At 38.8% G+C, this 20,554-nt stretch overlaps 1 protein-coding gene across 13 annotated transcripts in view; it reads left to right on the plus strand.

Moving 5' to 3' along the window:
* SPAG9 (sperm associated antigen 9) overlaps positions 1-20,554 on the plus strand; it is a 132,241-nt gene that overhangs the window by 40,327 nt on the left and 71,360 nt on the right. For 6 of the 13 annotated variants that reach the window (XM_045488367.1, XM_045488369.1, XM_045488364.1 and 3 more), the window contains exons 3-4: positions 10,930-11,000; positions 18,299-18,393. In XM_045488367.1, the coding sequence (XP_045344323.1) occupies positions 10,930-11,000; positions 18,299-18,393 (166 nt within the window). Of the gene's footprint in view, positions 1-561; positions 622-10,929; positions 11,001-18,298; positions 18,394-18,907; positions 19,273-20,554 lie in introns of those variants that run through there. The other 7 variants (XM_045488373.1, XM_045488372.1, XM_045488371.1 and 4 more) reach the window with 4 other exon arrangements.

The following is a 20,554-nucleotide window of genomic DNA, read 5'->3' on the forward strand; positions in this document are numbered from 1 at the left end:
GGGAAAGCATGGACTCTTCCTACATAGAGACTTTAGGTAGGAGAGTAGCCACCTTTCGGACGTGGATGGATTAGGTAACATCTTCAAGACAGAGACTAGGTCAGATCTCTACCATGGAGATTCTTTGAAGTTACTCTACTCTGTTTTTAGGATAGGATCATCAATTCATGAGAATTCTTTAGCGTTTCATGTTGTCATTGATTAATAACATCTATCTGTCTGAAAGTCTTTTGAATTTTAGAGACACGGTGTAGGACGTAGTTGGCAGAGGAGAGGCTTTTATTACTGTTTTGGTGTGGTTGTCTGAGATTTGTTTTCTCTTAAGTCGGCATTTGATTCTTGCTTACCTGTTGAGACTTCCGATGCTCAATTGTTCAAGGAAAGGCTTCTGAAAGACCATTGCCCATCTTTTGAGGCCAAATAACCATTGGATTATCTGCCTTCCATGAATAGTAAGAACTGATGATTCCTTTTGAGAAGGCAAATAATGAGTTGGATACGGCATTCTAGCAGGTCTGTTTCTCTTTCTTCCCCCCATAGGCCTATCAGCAGTCTGATGGGGCAGAAGACAACAGAGATGGAAGGTGTTCCAAACTTGGCAAAGGCCATCAATCTAAGGAGGTAAGCTCTGATTTTGAGCAGGCAGAGCAGGTGGCTCTTCCTGCCTTAATCATGTCGTCTTGCTCTTTGGAAAGATGGATAGAAAGAAAGAGCATTCAAAACAAGGCTGAATTATCTCTACTAGCTATTAAAAGGGGAAATTTTTGGATTAGTCTTTTGATTCTTCTATTTTCTTGCCCTCTCCCCCCTTTTCTTTTTAGATGTCCTGATTCATTTGATTTATTTGTTCTTCAGAATATTACCAGTTTTTTAAAAAATGGCAGATTAGTTTATTTGTTGTTTTAGGGTAGGAAGGATGAGCAGAATCTTGTTTATTTCCTCTTAATCTCAGGTTGTGACTAGTTTGATGAATAAAATGACAAGGCTTTAGGATTTTTCCTGGGATAATTCTCACATTTGGGTACACATGGGAACTATGAAACAAGAAATGATCTTTTACTACACCTCAGAAATAATGCAGCAACAATAGACATAGGTTAACTTTATGGTACTTGAGGCTTTCAGGGATGTCTGCCATCCTTGCCCAGTTGGGCCTTTCTTTCCTGCTTTTCCCGGTCCATCCCACTTCCCTTTTCTTTCCCCTTTACTGATTATTTAGTGGCATTTAGGACTTTGAAGAGATGCTTCTTCCCAGCATTTTTAAAAGTACTTCTCTGTTAAACACCATTCTATCTCATGTGGCCTAGGCCTTGAGAAAATGGAGTCCATTGACTATGCTGTGCTGAGTATTTGAAGTATTTTCAAAAGAGTGAGAGGTTCTGAATTTGTATTACCTGATCTTGGTGGTTAACCCATATACCTAAAAAGATAATACTAATATTTTGAATTACAGTAGAGGTAAAGAAAACATGAAATACAGTCGTAGATAATTTCTACCAAGGTACTTTGCTGGAGGTTTTAGGTTGGAGAAAATCATCACCTTTAGAAAAACGTCCAGAAAATCATCCAAAATAACAAATTCATAAACTGTTTAAAATCACCATGGGGTAACATACCTTCGATGATTTAGAATGTTTAAGAGAATTTAGATTTAATGTGTGTTTATAAGCTAATTTATGGGTTAAAGTAACTGTAGTTGCTATAGTAACCAAGCCACAAAATACATATGTAATGACTCCAATGTTATGTTATTTCTTGTTCATGTGAAGTTTAAAACAGATGTTTCCAGTAGAGATGCAGGCTCTTTCCAACTTCTGGCTCCCAAGTTCATCATACTCGCTTGCAGTAAGGTAGAGGAGAGGGGAAAGGGAATGGACAGTTGTGTGTGGAAGGTTTCTTTTGGACCAGGCCTCAGGAGTGGCGCACAACAGCATTTGCATCTACTTCAGTGGCTGTAACTCAGTCAGGAGCTAACTGTAGACGCTGGGGCATGCCATCAAGCAGGGTGTCTAAGAGAAAGAGGAAATTGATTAGTATCTGGCCAGTCTTTGCCTCAGCTTAAGAGCTTTAGTAGGTGGCGCATGACTTTGCTCAAGTGTTGAGGCAAGAGAGTGAATGTACCTACAGCTTAGCGATCATCTGCCTGTTCTTTCTACTTGTGATTTATCTGAGGAAGAAAAGATGGCAAATTTTAATGAAAATATAGTATTTATAATTTGTGCTCTTATATAATCTGATTTTTTTAAAGTTATTAATTTATTATTTCTGAGAGAGAGAGAGAGAGGGGGATAGAGGGAGAGAGAAGACACAAGCAGGGGCGGGACAGAGAGAGGGAAACACAGAATCTGAAGCAGGCTCCAAGTTCTGGGCTGTCAGCACAGAGCCTGGCGCGGGGCTCTGCGAGATCATGACCTGAGCCGAAGTCAGACACTTAACCAACTGAGCCTCCCAGGTGCCCCCGAAATCTGCGTTTTAAATAACTTCAGTGTTATTCTGGCTTAATTTTTATTATCACTTTAAAACTCTTCGCTGCATTTTCATTTACTCAACAAACATTTACTAAGTGTTGAGATTTTCTTTTGTTCTCTTATCATTTGACTTCCTGTCTTTTCCTTTAAAAAATAGGTTACTACTCAATTATGTCATTTTCTGCTGCTTGTGTTAGGAATAGGTTTTGAATGACATCTTGTCACTTTAAAAAAATATATAATTTGCAAGGTGCCTGGCTGGCTCAATTGGTGGAGCTTGCAACTCTTAATCTCAGGGTCTTGAGTTCAAGCCCCACGCTGGGTGTGGAGCCTGCTTAAAATAAAAAAATATATATATATAATTCACATACTGTTCAATCCACCCTTTTAAGAGTGTACAAATCAGGGGTTTTTAGTATATTCACAAGGTTGTGCAGCCACCACAAGCACCTTAATTCCACATCACTTTCGCCATTCCACATAGAAACCCATACCTATGGTACCTGCTCCTCGTGCCCTGCCTCCCCCAGCCCCTGGCAGCCACTAATCTGTTTTCTGTTTCTATGGATTTGCCTATTCTGGACATCTCATGTAAGTGGAATCATACAGGACATGGTCTTCTGTAACTGGCTTCTTTCCCCTGGCAGAAGGCTCATCCGTGTTGTAGCGTGTATCAGTAGTACTTCATTCCGTCTCAGGGCTGAATGATATTCCATTATGGGGACCTACCTTGGTGGACCCCTCCCCTTTCCCCCTGCCTTTTAATTGCCTGTGTATCTGCTAGTCTCAGAACCAGAAAAAAAAACAAACTCTAACTTGGCCATCTGAAAGCCTATGTAGTTTTGCAGAGTTGAGGATAATGAACAACCCCTTTGGGAAGATATCCCTTGGGATTCCGATATCCTGGCTTGTTTAGTTCTGAGTTCATGCGTGAGAAAGTGGATAACTTAATGTTTGAACCATCTTTGTAATGGTGTGGCTGTCTACTACTTAATAGGTAATGTATTTTGGTGTTTTGTTTTGATTTATATAATTAGCTGTCAATGATACATTCTGGATATAATGATATAAAGTAACAAATTTAAGTTTTCTGCTTAATCATAATGGGATACAGAAACAAATCACTTAAGAACCTCAAGTAAATAGACTGAGATGAATAGACTATAATTTATTCTTACACTGGAGTAGAGAGGAGGGTGAAAGTGGATAATACTTAGGCTAGAGACGCTGATTATCATTTCTACAGGTTTAAATCTATCTTATGCAGACATTCTAACCATGAGATAATTTGCCTGTTTTTATTTTAAAACTCAAGGTGGAGGGGCGCCTGGGTGGCTCAGTTGGTTAAGCATCTGACTCTTGGTTTCGGCTCAAGTCGTGATCTCGCGGTTCGTGGGTTCAAGCCTCATGTCAAGCTCCTTGCTGATAGTGCAGAGCCTGCTTGGGATTTCTGTGTCCTCCTCCTCCTCCTCCTTCTTCTTCTTTCTTTTTTAAATTAATTAATTTATTTTTAAGAGAGAGAAAGAGAGAGTGTGAGTGGGGCAGGGGCTGAGAGAGAGGGGGACAGAGGATCTGAAGCAGGCTCTGTGCTGACAGCAGAGAGCCCAATGTGGGGCTTGAACCCATGAACGTGAGATTATGACCTGAGCTGAAGGCAGACACTTAACCGACTGAGACACCCAGGCGCCCCTCTCTGTCCCTCTCCTGCCTGCGCGCTCTCTCTCTCTCTGTCAATAAATATAAAATTAAAAAATAATTAAAAATAAATTTAAAAAATAAGGAAATGAGCGATCAAGCCCTGAAAAGATAGCGAGGAACCCCAAATGCGTATTACAAAATAAAAGAAGCCAATGTGAAAAGGCTACATACCATGTGATTCCAGCTCTGTGGAGATTCTGGAAAAGGTAAAACTATGGAGACAGTAAAAAAGATCAGTTGCTGCCAAGGTTAAAGGAGAGGGATGAAGGGGCGCCTGGGTGGCGCAGTCGGTTAAGTGTCCGACTTCAGCCAGGTCATGATCTCGCGGTCCCTGAGTTCGAGCCCCGCGTCAGGCTCTGGGCTGATGGCTCAGAGCCTGGAGCCTGCTTCCCATTCTGTGTCTCCCTCTCTCTCTCTGCCCCTCCCCCGTTCATGCTCTGTCTCTCTCTGTCCCAAAAATAAATAAACGTTGAAAAAAAAAATTAAAAAAAAAAAAGGAGAGGGATGAATAGGTGGAGCACAGAAATTTTAAGGCAGTTAAACTATTTTTATGAAACTGTAGTGGTGGTTACATGTCATATATATTTGTCCAAATCTGTAGAATATTCCACACCAAGAGTAAATCCTAATGTACATTATATATAGACTTTGGGTGATAATGATGTGTCAGTGTAGGTTCATTGACTGTAACAAACATACCACTCTTGTGCAGGATGTGGATAGTGGAGGAGGTTGTGGCGGGCGGGGGGAGGCGGGTATATGGGTGCTATGTACTTCCCACTCACTTTTGCTGTGAACTTAAAACTGCTATAAAAAATAAAGTTGAGGGGCACCTGGGTGGCTTACTCGGTTAAGTGTCTGAGTCTTGATTTTAGCTTAGGTCATGGTATTGAGGTTTGTGGGTTCAAGCCCTATGTTGGGCTCTGTGCTGGCAGTGCAGAGCCTGCTTGGGATTCTCTCCCTCTCTCTCCGCCCCTCTCCTCTCTAAAATAAATAAGTAAACATTAAAAAAACAATAATAAAGTTGAAAAAAAAAAGAAAGTTGATTAATAAAAATAACAAACAGGGTAAGGGGCAAGTCATGTGTAACCAAATGTAGTTTGCATGTGCTAAATGCCTTTTTTTCTTTAATTTTTTGACATTTATTTTTTTGAGAGAGAGAGAGAGTGAGCGAGCAGGGGAGAGGCAGAGAGAGGGAGACACAGAATCCGAAGCAGGCTCCAGGCTCTGAGCTGTCACCACAGAGCCTGAAACAGGGCCCAAACTCACAAACCAGGAGATCACGACCTGAGCCGAAGTCGGCCGCCCAACCGACTGAGCCACCCAGATGCCCCTAAATGCCTTTTTTTGTATGATGTATGCTAAGAAAAATAGAAATGGGCAATTTCTATGAGATTAGTAAGTATATTTTGAAAGAGGTGGTTAGAAAATGGGTTGATAATCACATGTTATTTTTGAGGCAAAAGTAAGAATGTGATGTCAAATGGAAATCAATTAAGCAGAAACCCGAATGGGCTAGAAAACTGTGGGCGGAGGCTTAAGAAAGTATAGATAGGGATAATCCAAAATGTTTAAGGGAGAGCAAAATGATTAATAGGACTTCTAAGGAATATTTATAGATGAAGCTAAGCCAGTTTCAATAATAGTCATGTTCATTAAGGTAAATGTAGGAAATCTCTGGCAATCATGGTATACTGGGGTTTTATATCTCCTTTCACAGGGTCTTGTTGTTAAGTAGTAATACGCTGCAACAAAGCCAAACCAACATTGATAAGCAAATTGCCATCAAACCAGTGAGGACCTGTTTCTGTAAGCTTTAAGCCCAGCTCTGTCCACATCACTTGTACAAACTTCAAGCTTCTTTCCAAGGTGACGTTGATGCTTCGTTTCCTATATTGCTCTGCTAGGGCTGCCACAACAAAATACCCTAGAAATTTATTTTCTTACTGTTCTGGAGGCCGGAAGTCCAAGATCAAAGTGTTGGCAGGTTTGCTTTCTTCTGAGGTCTCTCTCCTTGGCTTGCAGATAGCTGCCTTCTCTCTGTGTCTTCATATGGTCTTTTCTCTTTGCATGTATGGGGAAAAAGAGCTTTTATAAGGATACCAATCCTATTGGATGAGGATTCCACCTTTATTTTTTATTTTAAGATATAGCAATGTACATTCAACACCCTTCCGTTCAGTTCTAGGCACCACCCCATGTCAGCACATGTATATACAGCGCATTCCTTTTAACAGTACCTTTGCTGAATTTGAAAAACACATGTATGCCAGGTGCTATTCCTGATACCAGCTCTAATGTCCTATCATTATTTGTCGAGTATAAGTAAGGAAACTAAGGCCCAGAGAGATTGATATACGCAAGGTAACATAGCTAGGAAGTAGCAAAGCCACCACGTCGTGTCCATTGTATGATTATTATAATTCACATCACCAACCACCTAATGACAAATTTGGTTCCAATTTGGGAGTTGTTATAAAATGTATTGCATGGAACATCCATTTTCACATCTTTGGGCTTTGCTGTGCTTCTGTAGGGGTAAGTAGGAGTAGTAGTGCTGAGTCAAAGGATATATACATCGCTTTTTTTATTAGATATCACCAATATGACCTTCAAGTGGGTGATTCCAATGTATTTCCCCATGATGCCCATCTTTTTTCTTTCTTTCTTTTTATAATTCTCCATTCTGGTAACATTTTGCTCATCTCCCTATACTTTTTTTTTTTTTAGTTTATTTATTTATTTTGAGAAAGGGAGAGAGAGTGAGAGTGGGGGAGAAGCAGAGAGAGGGAGAGAGAGAGAGAGAGAGAGGGAGAGAGAGAGAGAAAATCTGCACTGTCAATGCAGAGCCTGTTGCGGGGCTTAAACTCAGGAACTGTGAAATCATGACCTGAGCGAAACCAAGAGTTTGACGCTTAACTAACTGAGCCACCCAGGCATTCCCCATATCCCTGTACATTTTATTTATTAAAAAAAAAAAAAAAAAAATTTTTAATGTTTGTTTATTTTTGAGAGAGAGAGAGAGAGAGAGAGACAGAGCATGAGTGGGGGACGGGCAGAGAGAGAGGGAGACACAGAATCCAAAGCAAGCTCCAAGCTCTCAGCACGGAGCCCAGTGTGGGGCTTGAACTCACAAATGGTGAGGTCATGACCTGAGCGGAAATTGGACGCTTAACTGACTGAGCCACCCAGGCACCTCTCCTTATACATTTTAATGGAAAATTGGCACAATTTGTTTGTAATGGTTCTGAATAGTCTGTTTAAATCCTCTGCTAGATGTTGAACTCACAGAAGTTGTTGGATAACATAGAGAATAATGAGTATTGAAGTCAAAGAAAATACCTATGTGAGTAGGTGTACATTGTATTTGGACTAGGGTAGGGTGGGATTGTACACACAGTAAATTAATCAGGTCACTAACTCCTCCCCAAAGGTAACCACTACCCTGATTTCTGACACTTCAGATTAATTTCAGATTAGCTCAGTGTGTCTTTGAACTTTGTATTCTTTCGCTTCTCCTTCTTTCCCTCAGTCTCGTGTGTGTGATATTCATCCATGATGTGTGCAAATGAGTTCTTCATTCTCAGGGTTGAATAGTATTCCAGTACAGGAATGTTTATCCATTCTGCTGTTGATGGACATTCGGGTTGTTTTCCAGGTTTGGATTATTACAAATAATGCTGCTTCGAGCATTGTTTTAAATGCCTTTAGGTTGGGGGTGCCTGGGTGGCTCAGTCAGTTGAGCGTCCAACCTGGGGTCAGGTCGTGATTTCACGGTTTTTGGGTTCGAGCCCTGCATCAGGCTGTCTGCTGTCAGCACAGAACCCACTTTGGATCCTTTGTCTCCCTCTCTTTCTGCCCCTCACCTGCATTCTCTCTCTCTTTCAAAAATAAACATTAAACAATTTTTTTAAAAAATGCCTTATGCATTTCCTAGCAATGAACTTGTTTTGTCACGGGGTTGGCAAATAGACAACTCTATCAAATCTTGCCAAACAGTGTTCAGATCGGGTCTACCAGTTTTTATTCCCACAGCAGTATATGAGAGTCCCACCTTGCTCCTTATTCTTACCAGAAGTTGGTGTATCGTGTTTCTCATTTTAGCTGTTCTGATGGGCATGCAACGACTGTGTTACATGTTGGTTTTAATATGCTTTTCCCTGATGATTAATAAAGTTAGAGCCGTATTTTTCTTGGCGGTTTGATACCTTTCAGCCATAGTGTCTGTGACTAGGTTCTTTCCATAAGAATGGAGGGTGTTTTTGTTTGAAGCCAAAGGAGCAGTGTCTATACAATTTTCCCCCAAGTGAAATTTTAAAGTAGTCTCCGATATATGAACAGATTAAAAGGAGTATTTCTTGAGAGGCAACATAGCATGGTAATTAAAAACAGATTCTGGACCCAGACTCCTCCATTAGGAATCTTCTAGTTTTGCCATTTACTAACTGTGTGTGACTTCGGACAAGTTGCTTAACCTCTGTTTGCTTCAGTTTTCTCATCTCCAAAATGAACGTAGTATTAATACTTCATCAGAAGGTTCATGTCAGGCTCAAATAAATTTGTGTATAGAAAGCACATAGGACAGTGCATGGTCCGTAATAAGCACTATAAAATGTTAGCTTCTATTAGTAGTGGTGGTGATGCTGATATCAATCTGTTTTATGAATTCATGTCGAGTGAGCTGATGAAAATAATGAGGCTGTACTGTTGGGCACAAATTTAAACTAGAAGTTTATGGATGAATGATAGTTGAAATTTTACTTCAGACTCAACCTCCAATTTTAGTTTTGTTGCACAATACCAAGAAGATCTTGATAAACACAGATGAACACTTAAAAATAGATAAGGTTTGGGTCGCCTGGGTGGCTCAGTCGGTCAATTGTCTGACTCTTGATTTCAGCTCAGGTCATGATCTTACAGTTCGTGGGTTCGAGTGCCGCATTGGGCTCTGCACTGACAGTGAGGACCCTGCTTGGGATTTTCTCTCTCCCTCTCTCTTTGCCCCTCCCCCACATGGGCTGTCTCATTTTCTCTCTCAGAATAAATAAAAACTTAAAAAAAAAAAAGATTAAGGTTCACCCAGTAGTCTCAGGTTTAAGGTTTTAGATCAATTTAATTGACAAAAAATAGTAGAAAACATTTACATTTTTTACATTTTTTTAACATTTTTTGCATTTTTACATTTACATTTTATATTTTTGAAATTGTAACTAAATATCTATAATTTGCTTGGATTTCCTGTGTGTAAATGAAAATCACAGAAGCAGCACTAAAAATTATTATGGTTTCGATATCTACTGTGCTATCACAATACCTCTGCATTACAAGCTTGCTTATCATTGCTTTCAGCCACAGGCCTACAGTTTCTCTAATTAATGACATTTTCAAGATATTCAAACAAAGGTGGCAAGTAAAAACACACAAACCAGAGATGAGGGTCCTGGCAGCATAAGTTAGGCGCTGTTCGGGGTGCGCCGTGTGAACGAACATTTGGTGCAGGCAAACATTTCGTGCGTGCACTATTCTGGTTCGTAGTAGTTACTCAGACAGCCATCTGCCTCGGTCACAGGCCGCGGCTTCCGAGTGGCCTTGCGTGTCTGCAGCTTGCTGACCCTCCCTCACACCAGAACATTTCCAATTAATCTGTCTTTTAAACGGACTTAAACGAGTATCTTGACAAGCTCCTGTGGCACCAGCTTTATTTTTCCCCATCAGATTGTCCCTCGCTGCTCGTTAGCTAGTACGGGCTGCTCTGGGCTGGCCAGTCTCCCCTCTGCCTCGCCACCATCGCGGTTTTGGGTCCCCTTCTCTGTGGTAACGGTGCCCGTACGTACATTCTCATCACCATCTGTCCTGAATACTGGAATTTAATTTCTTTGTGGTCCTGCTTGAACTCCACCTTCTCTCAGAATCAATCCTGGCTGATACCATTATTTCCTATGAAATCCTGTCCTAATATTCTATATCTCAGGATCTAAAAAAAAAAAAAAAAAAAAAAGTATTGTAAAGATGTACTCTGTGAGCACTGCCCCAAATCAGTGCCACGCACAAACTCCAGCAGGGGGAGCTAAATAAAAGAAGATGAGTCCCTGAAATTAAGACCTGAAGCAGAAAAAGTACTTGTAAACGATGATGATTTCGCATACTGCTCAGTAGTGGAAAAGAGCTTGAATAATGTTAGAAATCAATGATTTGGGACCATAGAAGTTAAAACTTCTATGAGGGGATTTGTAAAGTACTTTTGAAAGAGAATTCTGTATCATGTTGAAAACTTATGTACGTGGGATGACTTTATAAACATCTGTATATTAGGAGAAGCAATTTGATGTTTAAATTAAAAAAATTTTTTTTTGACATTTATTTATTGTTGAGAGAGAGAGAGAGAGACAGAGAGCGGGGGTGGGGGGGAAGAGAGAGAGGGTGACACGGAATCCGAAGCAGGCTCCAGGGTCTGAGCACAGAGCCTGACTTGGGGCTTGAACCCACGAACCCATGAGATCATGACCTGAGCCGAAGTCAGATGCTTAACAGACTGAGCCCCCCAGGCGCCCCATAGGGGCTTTTTTTTTTTTTTAAAGCCAGTTTATTCCCCGTACCTGAAAGTTTTATTTATCAAGGATGGTGAAATGAGCTTGATTTTGAGAAGCAATGAGTCCTAAAGTTGCTAAGACTTAGGGATAATCTGTTCCAGGCTTTAGAGATGGGATTTTCAAGTAAATTTCTTATATTTTGTTCTGATTAAATATATGTATCTTAATTTCAGTTAGCAGACTTGAAGAAAGAGAAGCAGAACTGAAGAAGGAATATAATGCATTACATCAGAGACACACTGAGGTGGGTTTCTGGGTTCTTATCATGCTAATATTTAAATAAAGCAATTAACCTTAGAAGTTATGTCTTGATTTTTCTTTGAAAGTGAGCTGGTATAATTTTGGGGGGATTATGTCCAGAAAACATTAAGTTTCCTGTAGTATTTACCTCATTACCAAATGTTGACTTTTATTGTTTTTTGTTTTTTTTTTTAATCTGGAATTAACTTTTCATGTGAATTAGTGTGCCACAGAATAATGCAATTATTGACAGTTCCAATAGTTGTTTCTTTGGCTGGCTAATATGTGCATAATAAAAAGTCTACATGATGCTAATATGACAGAATTAATTTGTTACCGGTTGGGATATGATGGATTGGTAAATTATTGGTAAGAGTTTCTGTGTTTGTAATCCAGTATAAAGGACTTATTTGCACTAAGCTCATAACAAATAACATGAACACAAATGGTGAATGACTCTAAAACAGGTTTTCTGCATGAAATTTCATTATTTTAAATTAATAACTTTAGCACATAATCTCTCCAAAGCAAATAAGAAAATGTACCTGAGCATTTTTTTAACCTTTTTATGATTCTCTGTCAGCCTTTCATATGTTGTTGTTGTTACAGTCTCCTTAACATGGAAATGATTTTTGTGTTTCATGGTCAGTCTGGGGTTCACAAGCCTCAATAAAATAGACTTTTCATAGACTCAAGCATTGTTGGTTATATGAAAAAAGTAACCCTCTTTTTTTCCCCTTTCTCATCGAAATCTCTCCCAAGATGCAGATGGTTCCAATTTTCAGCTTCCATTTTTCTTTCACTAGTTTGTGATCTCTTAGCCTGCCTGCCTATAGGTGGGAACCTATATTGTTGCTTTTAAGGAAGATAAAACCCCACTGCGTCCAGTTTCATTTGCTTTGGAATAATGTGCTTAATACTTTCTTGAGGAGGGGATGGAATTTCTGACATATGAGGTTTGATTATTACGATTTTAGTTTTCGTAGCCACACATGAAGAATTGATACTCAGTGATGGAGGGAAAAGATTGGCCACAGAGGGCTGGAACCAGAGGGCTGGAACCGTGGAGCCCTGAGAAGACAGGAATAGCTTAAGCAGCAGCCTTTTCAGTGTGTGAAAAATACCCACATTTAATAAGATGACATTTGGTGGATACTAAGACTACTCAAAACCAGTTGATGGGTAATCTTGTTGGTTCTTTTTACACCAGACCAGTGCCTGAACAACCAGCAGTGCTCATCAGTGCTATAATTAGAAATATGTTTGGGGGTGCCTGACTGGCTCAGGCAGTGAAGCAGCTGACTCTTGATTTCATCTCGGGTAATGATCTTGGGGTTCGTGGAACTGGACCCCATGTCGGGTTCTGTGCTGACAGCATGGAGCCTGCTTAGGATTCTCTCTCTGCCCCTCTCCAGCACACATGTGCGCTGTCTCCCTCTCTCTCTCTCTCTCATAAAATAAATAAACTTTAAAAAATAGAAATATGTTTGGGGGAATATGTTTATTGCCACAGATAATCGTAGTGATGAATAATGAACAATCATTTTGTTTTCTTGTCGACGTTCTAACCTGTGTAATGATTGAGGATTGTTAAATTGAAGTATGTATAAAATGAATATATGATTTAAAAAAATTACTGTGAAGTGAAATTTCATATTTTTCTCATTTATTTAATAAAAGTGAAGATATGTTCCTACAGAAAAAAGTCTGACATCTTAACTTCTAATGAAAAGATATAATAAGTTTCCTATTTCTCTATTCCTTCAGAGAATGACACTCTAGGAAGAAAAAGAGATCTCAGGAAGATCTTAAATACCAAGTTAGAGTTGGGCCGGTCCAGTGTCTAAGACAGGTTTCACATGTAGCACACAGCTTTCCCCACGGGGTCCCCTCCCTCAATCATAAGCAACTTCTTTTCCTCTGCCCTGATAGGCTCCTCTTATTTTGCTCTGCCCTCAGGAAGGCTTATGTAACACAGATGTAGCTGCTCTGAAATATGGGTCTGTCTGCCTTAGACCACATTTTCCTGTGTTTGCACATCTGTACTAGAAATGCCATTATTAATTTAGCAATTAAAAATAGCTTTCTATGATAATGAACTAGATATCCTGAAGGTAAATTCTGGAAACCTTCAGGGAAAGGAAGTTTGAAGGATTTAACCTTATTTTTTTATTATCACTTGCAACTAAGGTAACCTTTTTTATGCTCACATAAAAGAATTGTTTAAATTTAAGGTACTTTTGGGGTGCCTGGGCGGCTCAGTTGATTAAAAGTCTGACTCTTGATTTTGGCTCAGGTGATGATCTCAGGGTTTGTGAGATTGAGCCCCACGTCAGGCTCTGTGCTGACAGCGCAATCCTGCTTGGGATTCTCTCTCTCTCTTTCTCTGCCCCTCCTCTTCTCTCTCTCTCTTTCTCTCTCAAATAAACTTAAAAAAATAAATAAATAAATAGCACTTTTATCAAATACCTTGTTTTCTGCCTAAGAGAAATCTCCTATGGTTCTTTTTATAACGTGAATAACTGCTCTTTCTAAACAAATCAAAAATTTTGTACCAATTACTGAATATACTTAAAAGAAGATATTGCCTTCAAGAGGGCAGTGGAGGAAATAAAAACATTAAGTAATTGTGAGGCACTTGGGACACATGCGTACATACTCTTATATTAGTTACCCAAAACTTGAACTCTGGTGTTACATCAGGGAGTGTTTAAATGCATTCTTATTTCATCCTGTGGCCAAACTCCCATCATCCACCCCACTTTACAGATTGAAGTTTAGAAAGGGAATATGAAGTGATTTGTTCCAAATTCCATGCTAGTATGTGGCTGGATTTGAACCTATGTCTTCATATTCTGTTGCCTGAATCAATCAATCTTTCTTTCTTTCTTTCTTTCTTTCTTTCTTTCTTTCTTTCTTTCTTTCTTTCTTTCTTTCTATTTTTTTTTTTTTTTAGGTTTATTTACTTATTTTGAGAGAGACAGAGACAGAGTTGGGGGGGGGGGCAGAGAGAAAGGGAGAGAGAGAGAAAATCCATGCTGTCAGCATGGAGCCCACTGTGGGGCTCAAACCCACGAAATGGTGAGATCATGACCTGAGCCGAAACCATAGTCACCCAGGCGCCCCTGTTGACTGAATTTTCTTTTATTTTTTTATTAAAAAAATTTTTTTTAACGTTTACTTATTTTTGAGAGAGAGAGACAGAGCGTGAGCAGGGGAGGGGCTGAGAGCGAAGGGGACACAGAATCCAAAGCTGACTTTAGGCTCCAAGCTGTCAGGACAGAGCCCAATGTGGGGATTGAACTCACAAACCATGAGATCATGACCTGAGCCAAAGTCAGAAGTTTAACTGACTTAGCCACCCAGGTGCCCCTGCCTGAATTTTCAATAACACTTTTAGGTATGGAACATATAAATGTTAAAAACACTAGAAATTTTTCTGTGCCTCTTTGCCTTATGGCATTGCAACAACTTTAAGAATAGTGGCTTTGCAGGTATAGATCTATGATTCTTGGGCTGCATATGGAGAGATTCACGACAACACGATTAGAGGAATACATGCCACTTGTCTCCAAAACCTCGCTTACTGCCTTACTTTTCAGTTTTAGCCAAGATCAAGATGACAGTCAACCTCGGTAGTGATGTTTCTATGTGGTGGGGATTTAGGATTTTCCAGACAGTGTGCTTGGGATCCTTCTTCATGACTCCCTATTGTTTGTTGCTGAATGGACTTCTGAATATGTGTGAATTACTGTGTTTACCTGAGAAAATGGAGAATTACAGCTAATGAGATTAGGAGGGATAGGGCCAGTGGACCCAATAGTAGATTATCTAAAGCATGTCTTCTTTTACTTTCTTACCTCTCTCTTCTGTCTGGCAGCACTGATCCTACCCTCCCACTCACTTTTTTTTTTTTTTTTTTTAAACAGAGCTATATTGTGAAGCCCTGTAATTAGAATCAAGATTTTTATGTGCAGTTTATTTTTTCTACTTTTTTGGTGCATTTACAGAATATAGTGCATATTTTATTTCAGATGTCAGGAAATGCTTTAGGGTGTGGGGTTTTCTTGTGGGTGTGAGGAAGAAAGAACAATGAGCTTATTGCCTGCCTAGGAAATTGACTAAAAGGGCAAATACAAAACCAGTCCTGTAATGCTTAACTTCTTAAGTCCACTGTGTCAGAGGGACCTGAGTTTTGGCCCTAAAGCCAACTAGCTAATGGCTGTTAGCACACAGTTGATCATTAACTAGGTGGTCAAATTGGTTGGGCAAGTTATTTTAACCGTAAGTTGGAGTTTATAAAACTGTAATATTGTTGTGAGGATTAAATGAAACAGTAGCTGTAAATGCACTGACTGAGTTGTGCTCAATAAATGTTAGCTGCCATTTTGTTATTATTCTGTACTTTATACAGAATACCTAATATATCTGGGATATATCATTTGAAGAAGGGGTCAGTCTTGAAGAAGGTTTAGAATTCAACATTATGTATAAACAAATAATTCAACATGGTATAAATGAAAAACTATTTAAATTTAATCATTTAAGAGTCAATCCATAGAATGGACTATTTGAGGGCGGGGGTAGAATGGATTCTGTCTTTGCATTTATAATTTTTATTTTTCTATATTGAATAAATAGATTACTCTAAAGGCAGTCTAGGGGAGGTTTCTATTTTCGTCATCTGAATGCTTAGGGAAACAGATTCTTTCATCTGAGTTAATCAGTTGCGTATGATTACTCTCTGGTATATAAGAATTCAACTTAGGTTTTCTAAAATCTTTTGAAAATTTAAGTTGTTACGTATTTGGCCCAATCATCACTTTGTTATATTAGTTTCATTTTTTTTTTTCCTTAAAGTTCATTGTGATACAAAAAGAAAACAGTTCATTATTTCTGATGTGCTGACACAGAATCATAAACTGTATTTCTGCAAGTATGTTCCTTAAATGAGGTTAAAGAGAAAAATCTGTACATTTAAAATAGAAAAGGGGGTGCCTGGATGGCTCAGTCAGTTGAATGTCTGACTCCTGATTTCAGCTCAGGTCATGCTTGGGATTCTCTCTCTCTCTCCCCCTCTGCTGCTCCCCAACTTGTGCTCTCTCTCTAAAAAATAAAATGTTAAAAAATGGAAAGTGTGTTTAAATTTAAAACTTTAAAAATTGCTTTCAGGAGTGTTTGAGTAGCTCAGTTTAGTGTCCTACTCTTGATCTCGCTCAGGTCTTAATCTCAGGGTTATGAGTTCTAGCCCTGCTTTGGGCTCTGGATGGAACCTAATGTCTACTTAAAAAAAAAAAAAATGCTTCCATATACCATATCCCTGTAATTCTACATTAGTTTTTCTTTGCCCGAAATAATTCTTGTTTAGACTAGTCTTAATTGGGAAGCAGCTGATTAATTTCCTCAATATTTTTTCTTATTTGATCCCGCGAACCACAAGATCAGGACTTCAGCCAAAATCAAGAGTCGGATGCTCTAGTGACTAAGCCACCCAATTAATCCCTGATTAATTCTTTTATAATGTTTGATTTGACAGATTACTTGCTTAATTCATGCATCAGTTCGGCCTTTTGTTTATTTGAAGTAAATAATACTTTCAAACTGATTTACATATTTCTTAATTTTTGTACATGCATGCCAAGTAAAAATTTCCCAATAAAACGTGCTTTTTAAAAATTTTGTAGACTTGGGGCATCTGGGTGGCTCAGTTGGGTGAACATCCAACTTTGCTCAGGTCATGATCTTGCCGTTTTTGAGTTTGAGCCCTGTGTTGGACTCAGTGCTGACAGCTCAGAGCCTGGAGCCTTCTTCAGATTCTGTGTCTCTCCTTCTCTCTCTCTCTCTCTCTCTCTCTCTCTGTCCCTCCCCTGTTTTCTCTCTTTCTCTCCAAAATAAACATTAAAAAAAATCTAAACAGAAATTTTATAAATTTGTTCAAAATCTCTTTTCTTTCAATAGTTATCTTTTTAATGTGCTACAGCGCATATTTTGTTATAGTTGAGATGAAATCCATGATCATAACAGCTAAAGTTTAGAAGCTTACAAAGCTGTTTCATGCTTTCAAGCATTCAAAGAACATTCAAATTTTAAGAATTCAAGGGGTCCTCAGAAAGACAGTAACCTTTTCTTGTTTACTTTTCAAATTTACATTCCTTTAGATTGCTAACATACCTTTTTTTTTTTCCTTTAAATTCATTTTTTCTTATTCATAGCACATTAGTATCTAGCAAAGGCCTTTTGAGTTTATGATTAAAATTGCATTTTACATGTTTTAATGCCAGGTTTAGGATTCTTTTTAAAAATTTTTTCAAAGCGTATTTATTTTTGAGAGAGAGAGAGGGAGACTGTGCATGGGCAGAGGAGGGAGAGAGAATCTCAAGCAGGCTCCACGCTGGCAGTGTGGAGCCCAAAACGGGACCTGATCTCAGGAACTGTGAGATCATGACCCGAGCTGAAATCAAGAGTTGGTTGCTTAACCAATGAGCCACTCAGGCACCCCAGATTTAGGTTTCTTAAAAGTGAAACTGTAGATGACCAAAAATTAAATAGAAATACTGGATTTCTTGGCAGTTTATATACTTGATACTCTTGAACATATTCAGTTGTCTATCTTATGGCTCCTTATCCAAGATTTAAAATCAAAATGCTGTGATTTTTCATTTACCTTGCTATTATTATAGATGATTACATCAAACAGTGATACCAATAAATTAACAATCAAACAAAAGAGAAAATATTTTAGCATCCTTTCAATGAAGTCTGTAAACACAAGAAATAAACATCCTGGTATTAAGTTAAATTAAATTACTTAATTAAATTAAATTGAAAGTGATAATACTCTGAGTTCTTTGTAAAATGGGAAAAGATCACCACATAAGGAAGGGTACAGTTTCTTCTCAAGTTTCACATTAATTTCTTTTTTGTTTCCCAGTTTAGTGCATGGATTTCTCAGATGCCCTCTATTATTTTTAATCAGTGATCTCTTATCACTGCCTCCACAACATCTGTATCCTAACTTGTGGTATTTATGTCAAAATTATATCTTTTGGTAACATCACATATTAAAAAAAGGTTTTTGCTATGCTAAGCAACGTGATGGCTACTTCTTTGGATAGCAGCATCCCTAAATGTAAGCATTTGCATATTCCTTTGCCATTAAAATTTTTTTCATACTTAATAATCTTTTACATAGAACTGTGGGTAGTCTGGTAAATAAGTTTCTACAAAAATGTTTCCCTTGTTGTTTTCATTCCAGATATTAGCCTTAAAATTTTGCATATTTTTTTTCTTTCTTCAAAATAGATGATCCATAATTATATGGAACACTTAGAAAGAACAAAACTTCATCAGCTCTCAGGGAGTGATCAACTAGAGTCCACAGCTCATAGTAGAATTAGGTAAGCTTTGTTAAACATTTTGCCTTGAGAAAAATCGAAATAATCTGTTTGTTTCTGTTTCTCTCTGTTCTTTAATCCTGGAACAATAGTTAGGCTGATTCAAAAAGCTCTCTACTATGGTTGGAATGCTATAGGAGAGAATAGCATAGAAAAATAGAAACAGCCCTCACTGTTGAAAAGGTAAATCGTGAGCCATACCATATAAGCAGCATATGCATACCGAGGTATTTTGATTGTTTTGTAATACTTAATGGAGATTATACTAGGTTTAAATTTTTCTGATTCATGGGAGTGCTGAAAGATTTTCATTTCTCCTGTATAACTGGTTTAAAGTCCTTTTTGTGTACAGAGGCGTGTTTGAAAGGGTTAGGCTGGTGTTTGATGGAGGAGTGTGAATAAATTATGTAGATCTCCCAAGCACTGTAGCCAATGAGCTAAGCCAGGACTCTCAGCGGAGAGGAAAATAGTTAATAGGCTGGCTGTCGCTCTAGATTGCTGCATAAATGCTAGGAGCAGCAGCTCTATGGTTGTGCGGTGGGGAGGGGAGAGCAGGATGACGTCATCGCTTCGGGGCTGCTGCAGGATGGAGTGGAAAGCTGCTGCTGATGGCATTGTTTTTGTGGCAGCAGCTGAATGACAGATCCTCACTACAAAGATATCCCTTTGGCCCCCGTGTAGGCCTCCTGGTTCGGGTGTTTCACCATGCCAGCACAGCGCCATGAGTCCTGGATGCATGCTGCTGTTTGTGTTTGGCTTTGTTGGCGGGGCGGTGGTCATTAATTCTGCTATCTTAGTATCTCTCTCTGTTTTGCTGCTTGTGCACTTTTCTATTTCTACCGGTGTGCCAGCTCTGACGCAGAACCTACCAAGGATACTCAGGTACTCTAGTCTCTCTTAGAAGCCCCTGTTTAGTTGATTTTTCTCAGATTTTTAGCTTCACAGGTCTGCTTTGTAACCATTTCTGTTGCAGATTGAAACAATGGAAAATGGCCTGAAGCTAGGATTTCTGTTCTTATTTATAGTAATTTATAGGCCATCACCTAGGGACACGGCTTTGTCTTTGGAAACCGCTGACTTACGAAAAGGATTTTCATAATTGTACTTATACACAAGTACAAGGTCAGTGTGGTCTTGTTTTAAGCAGTGTTCAGAGAGTAAAGGGAGAGCAAGAGTAAAACACCGGGTCCAAGTTTATACAGCCTCTGCGTTTAGCATATGAGCATTTAGGGGCAAATATCTCTTATGCTTAGACTTGTAGTCAATAAGACACAGGCTCTAGGTATTATTCTGCTCAGTTATCCTTTGACTGAAGAACATGCAGGCATCAATTTTGCAGTTTTTGGTAATAACTCCCAGGACCGGACAATTTAAATATTTTCTTTCTAAAACAAAATATATTTTAAAGTGAAAGGATTTAAACCTTTTAAGGCCAGGAATGCAGCTTCCCTGCATTATTTACACATCAAAGTTGTGAAAGCTTTACAAAGCCTATTCACTATTGTTTTGTCAGATGGTGCCCTTTCTTTGTAGACTTGGGTGACAAATATCCGTGCTTGCTTGTGGGGGTAGTCATTAATCTCCAGAGCTTTGCTGCTGTTCACTCTCCTTTGCACCCTGTGAGAACCATCTTCTACATTTCAGATATTTAAGGGTTTGGTTGCCTTTTGTTTTCTAATTCATCACACCAAAAGCATCTGATTTGTTCAGATTTCTGCTTTGTGCGCGGTTTTAAATGAAGGCTCATGGTGTGTAGCTTTTATTATTTAAATGTTTCCTTAAAATTCTCAACTTCTAATTGTGGATTTAGATAAATTAAGATGAATTAAACTAGTAAATTCCCTCAATGTGTTCTTATATTCATAGATCAGTTCATGTTTAATATTAAGGCCCAGAAATTAAAATTTCATCTGTGGTCTAAAATTAGATACTTGGTCATTTATTTTGTTTCCTCATTTTATAAAAATCGGAAGAGATCTAACTACTTTTATATGTTGAATACATAAAAGATTTGTTTATATATATATTTAGGCTTTTAGGAAATTAAAAAGACCTTAACTCAAGAGTATATAGAATATTGAAATAAGACTAATTTGAAAGGGCCGTCTTAGGTTTGGGTTCTGTCTGAGAAGGCAGTGCCGCGCAGTGGGCTTTGGAGCTGGGC

The sequence above is a fragment of the Leopardus geoffroyi genome, chromosome E1 (genome assembly GCF_018350155.1).
Source record: "Leopardus geoffroyi isolate Oge1 chromosome E1, O.geoffroyi_Oge1_pat1.0, whole genome shotgun sequence".
Lineage (NCBI taxonomy): Eukaryota > Metazoa > Chordata > Mammalia > Carnivora > Felidae > Leopardus > Leopardus geoffroyi.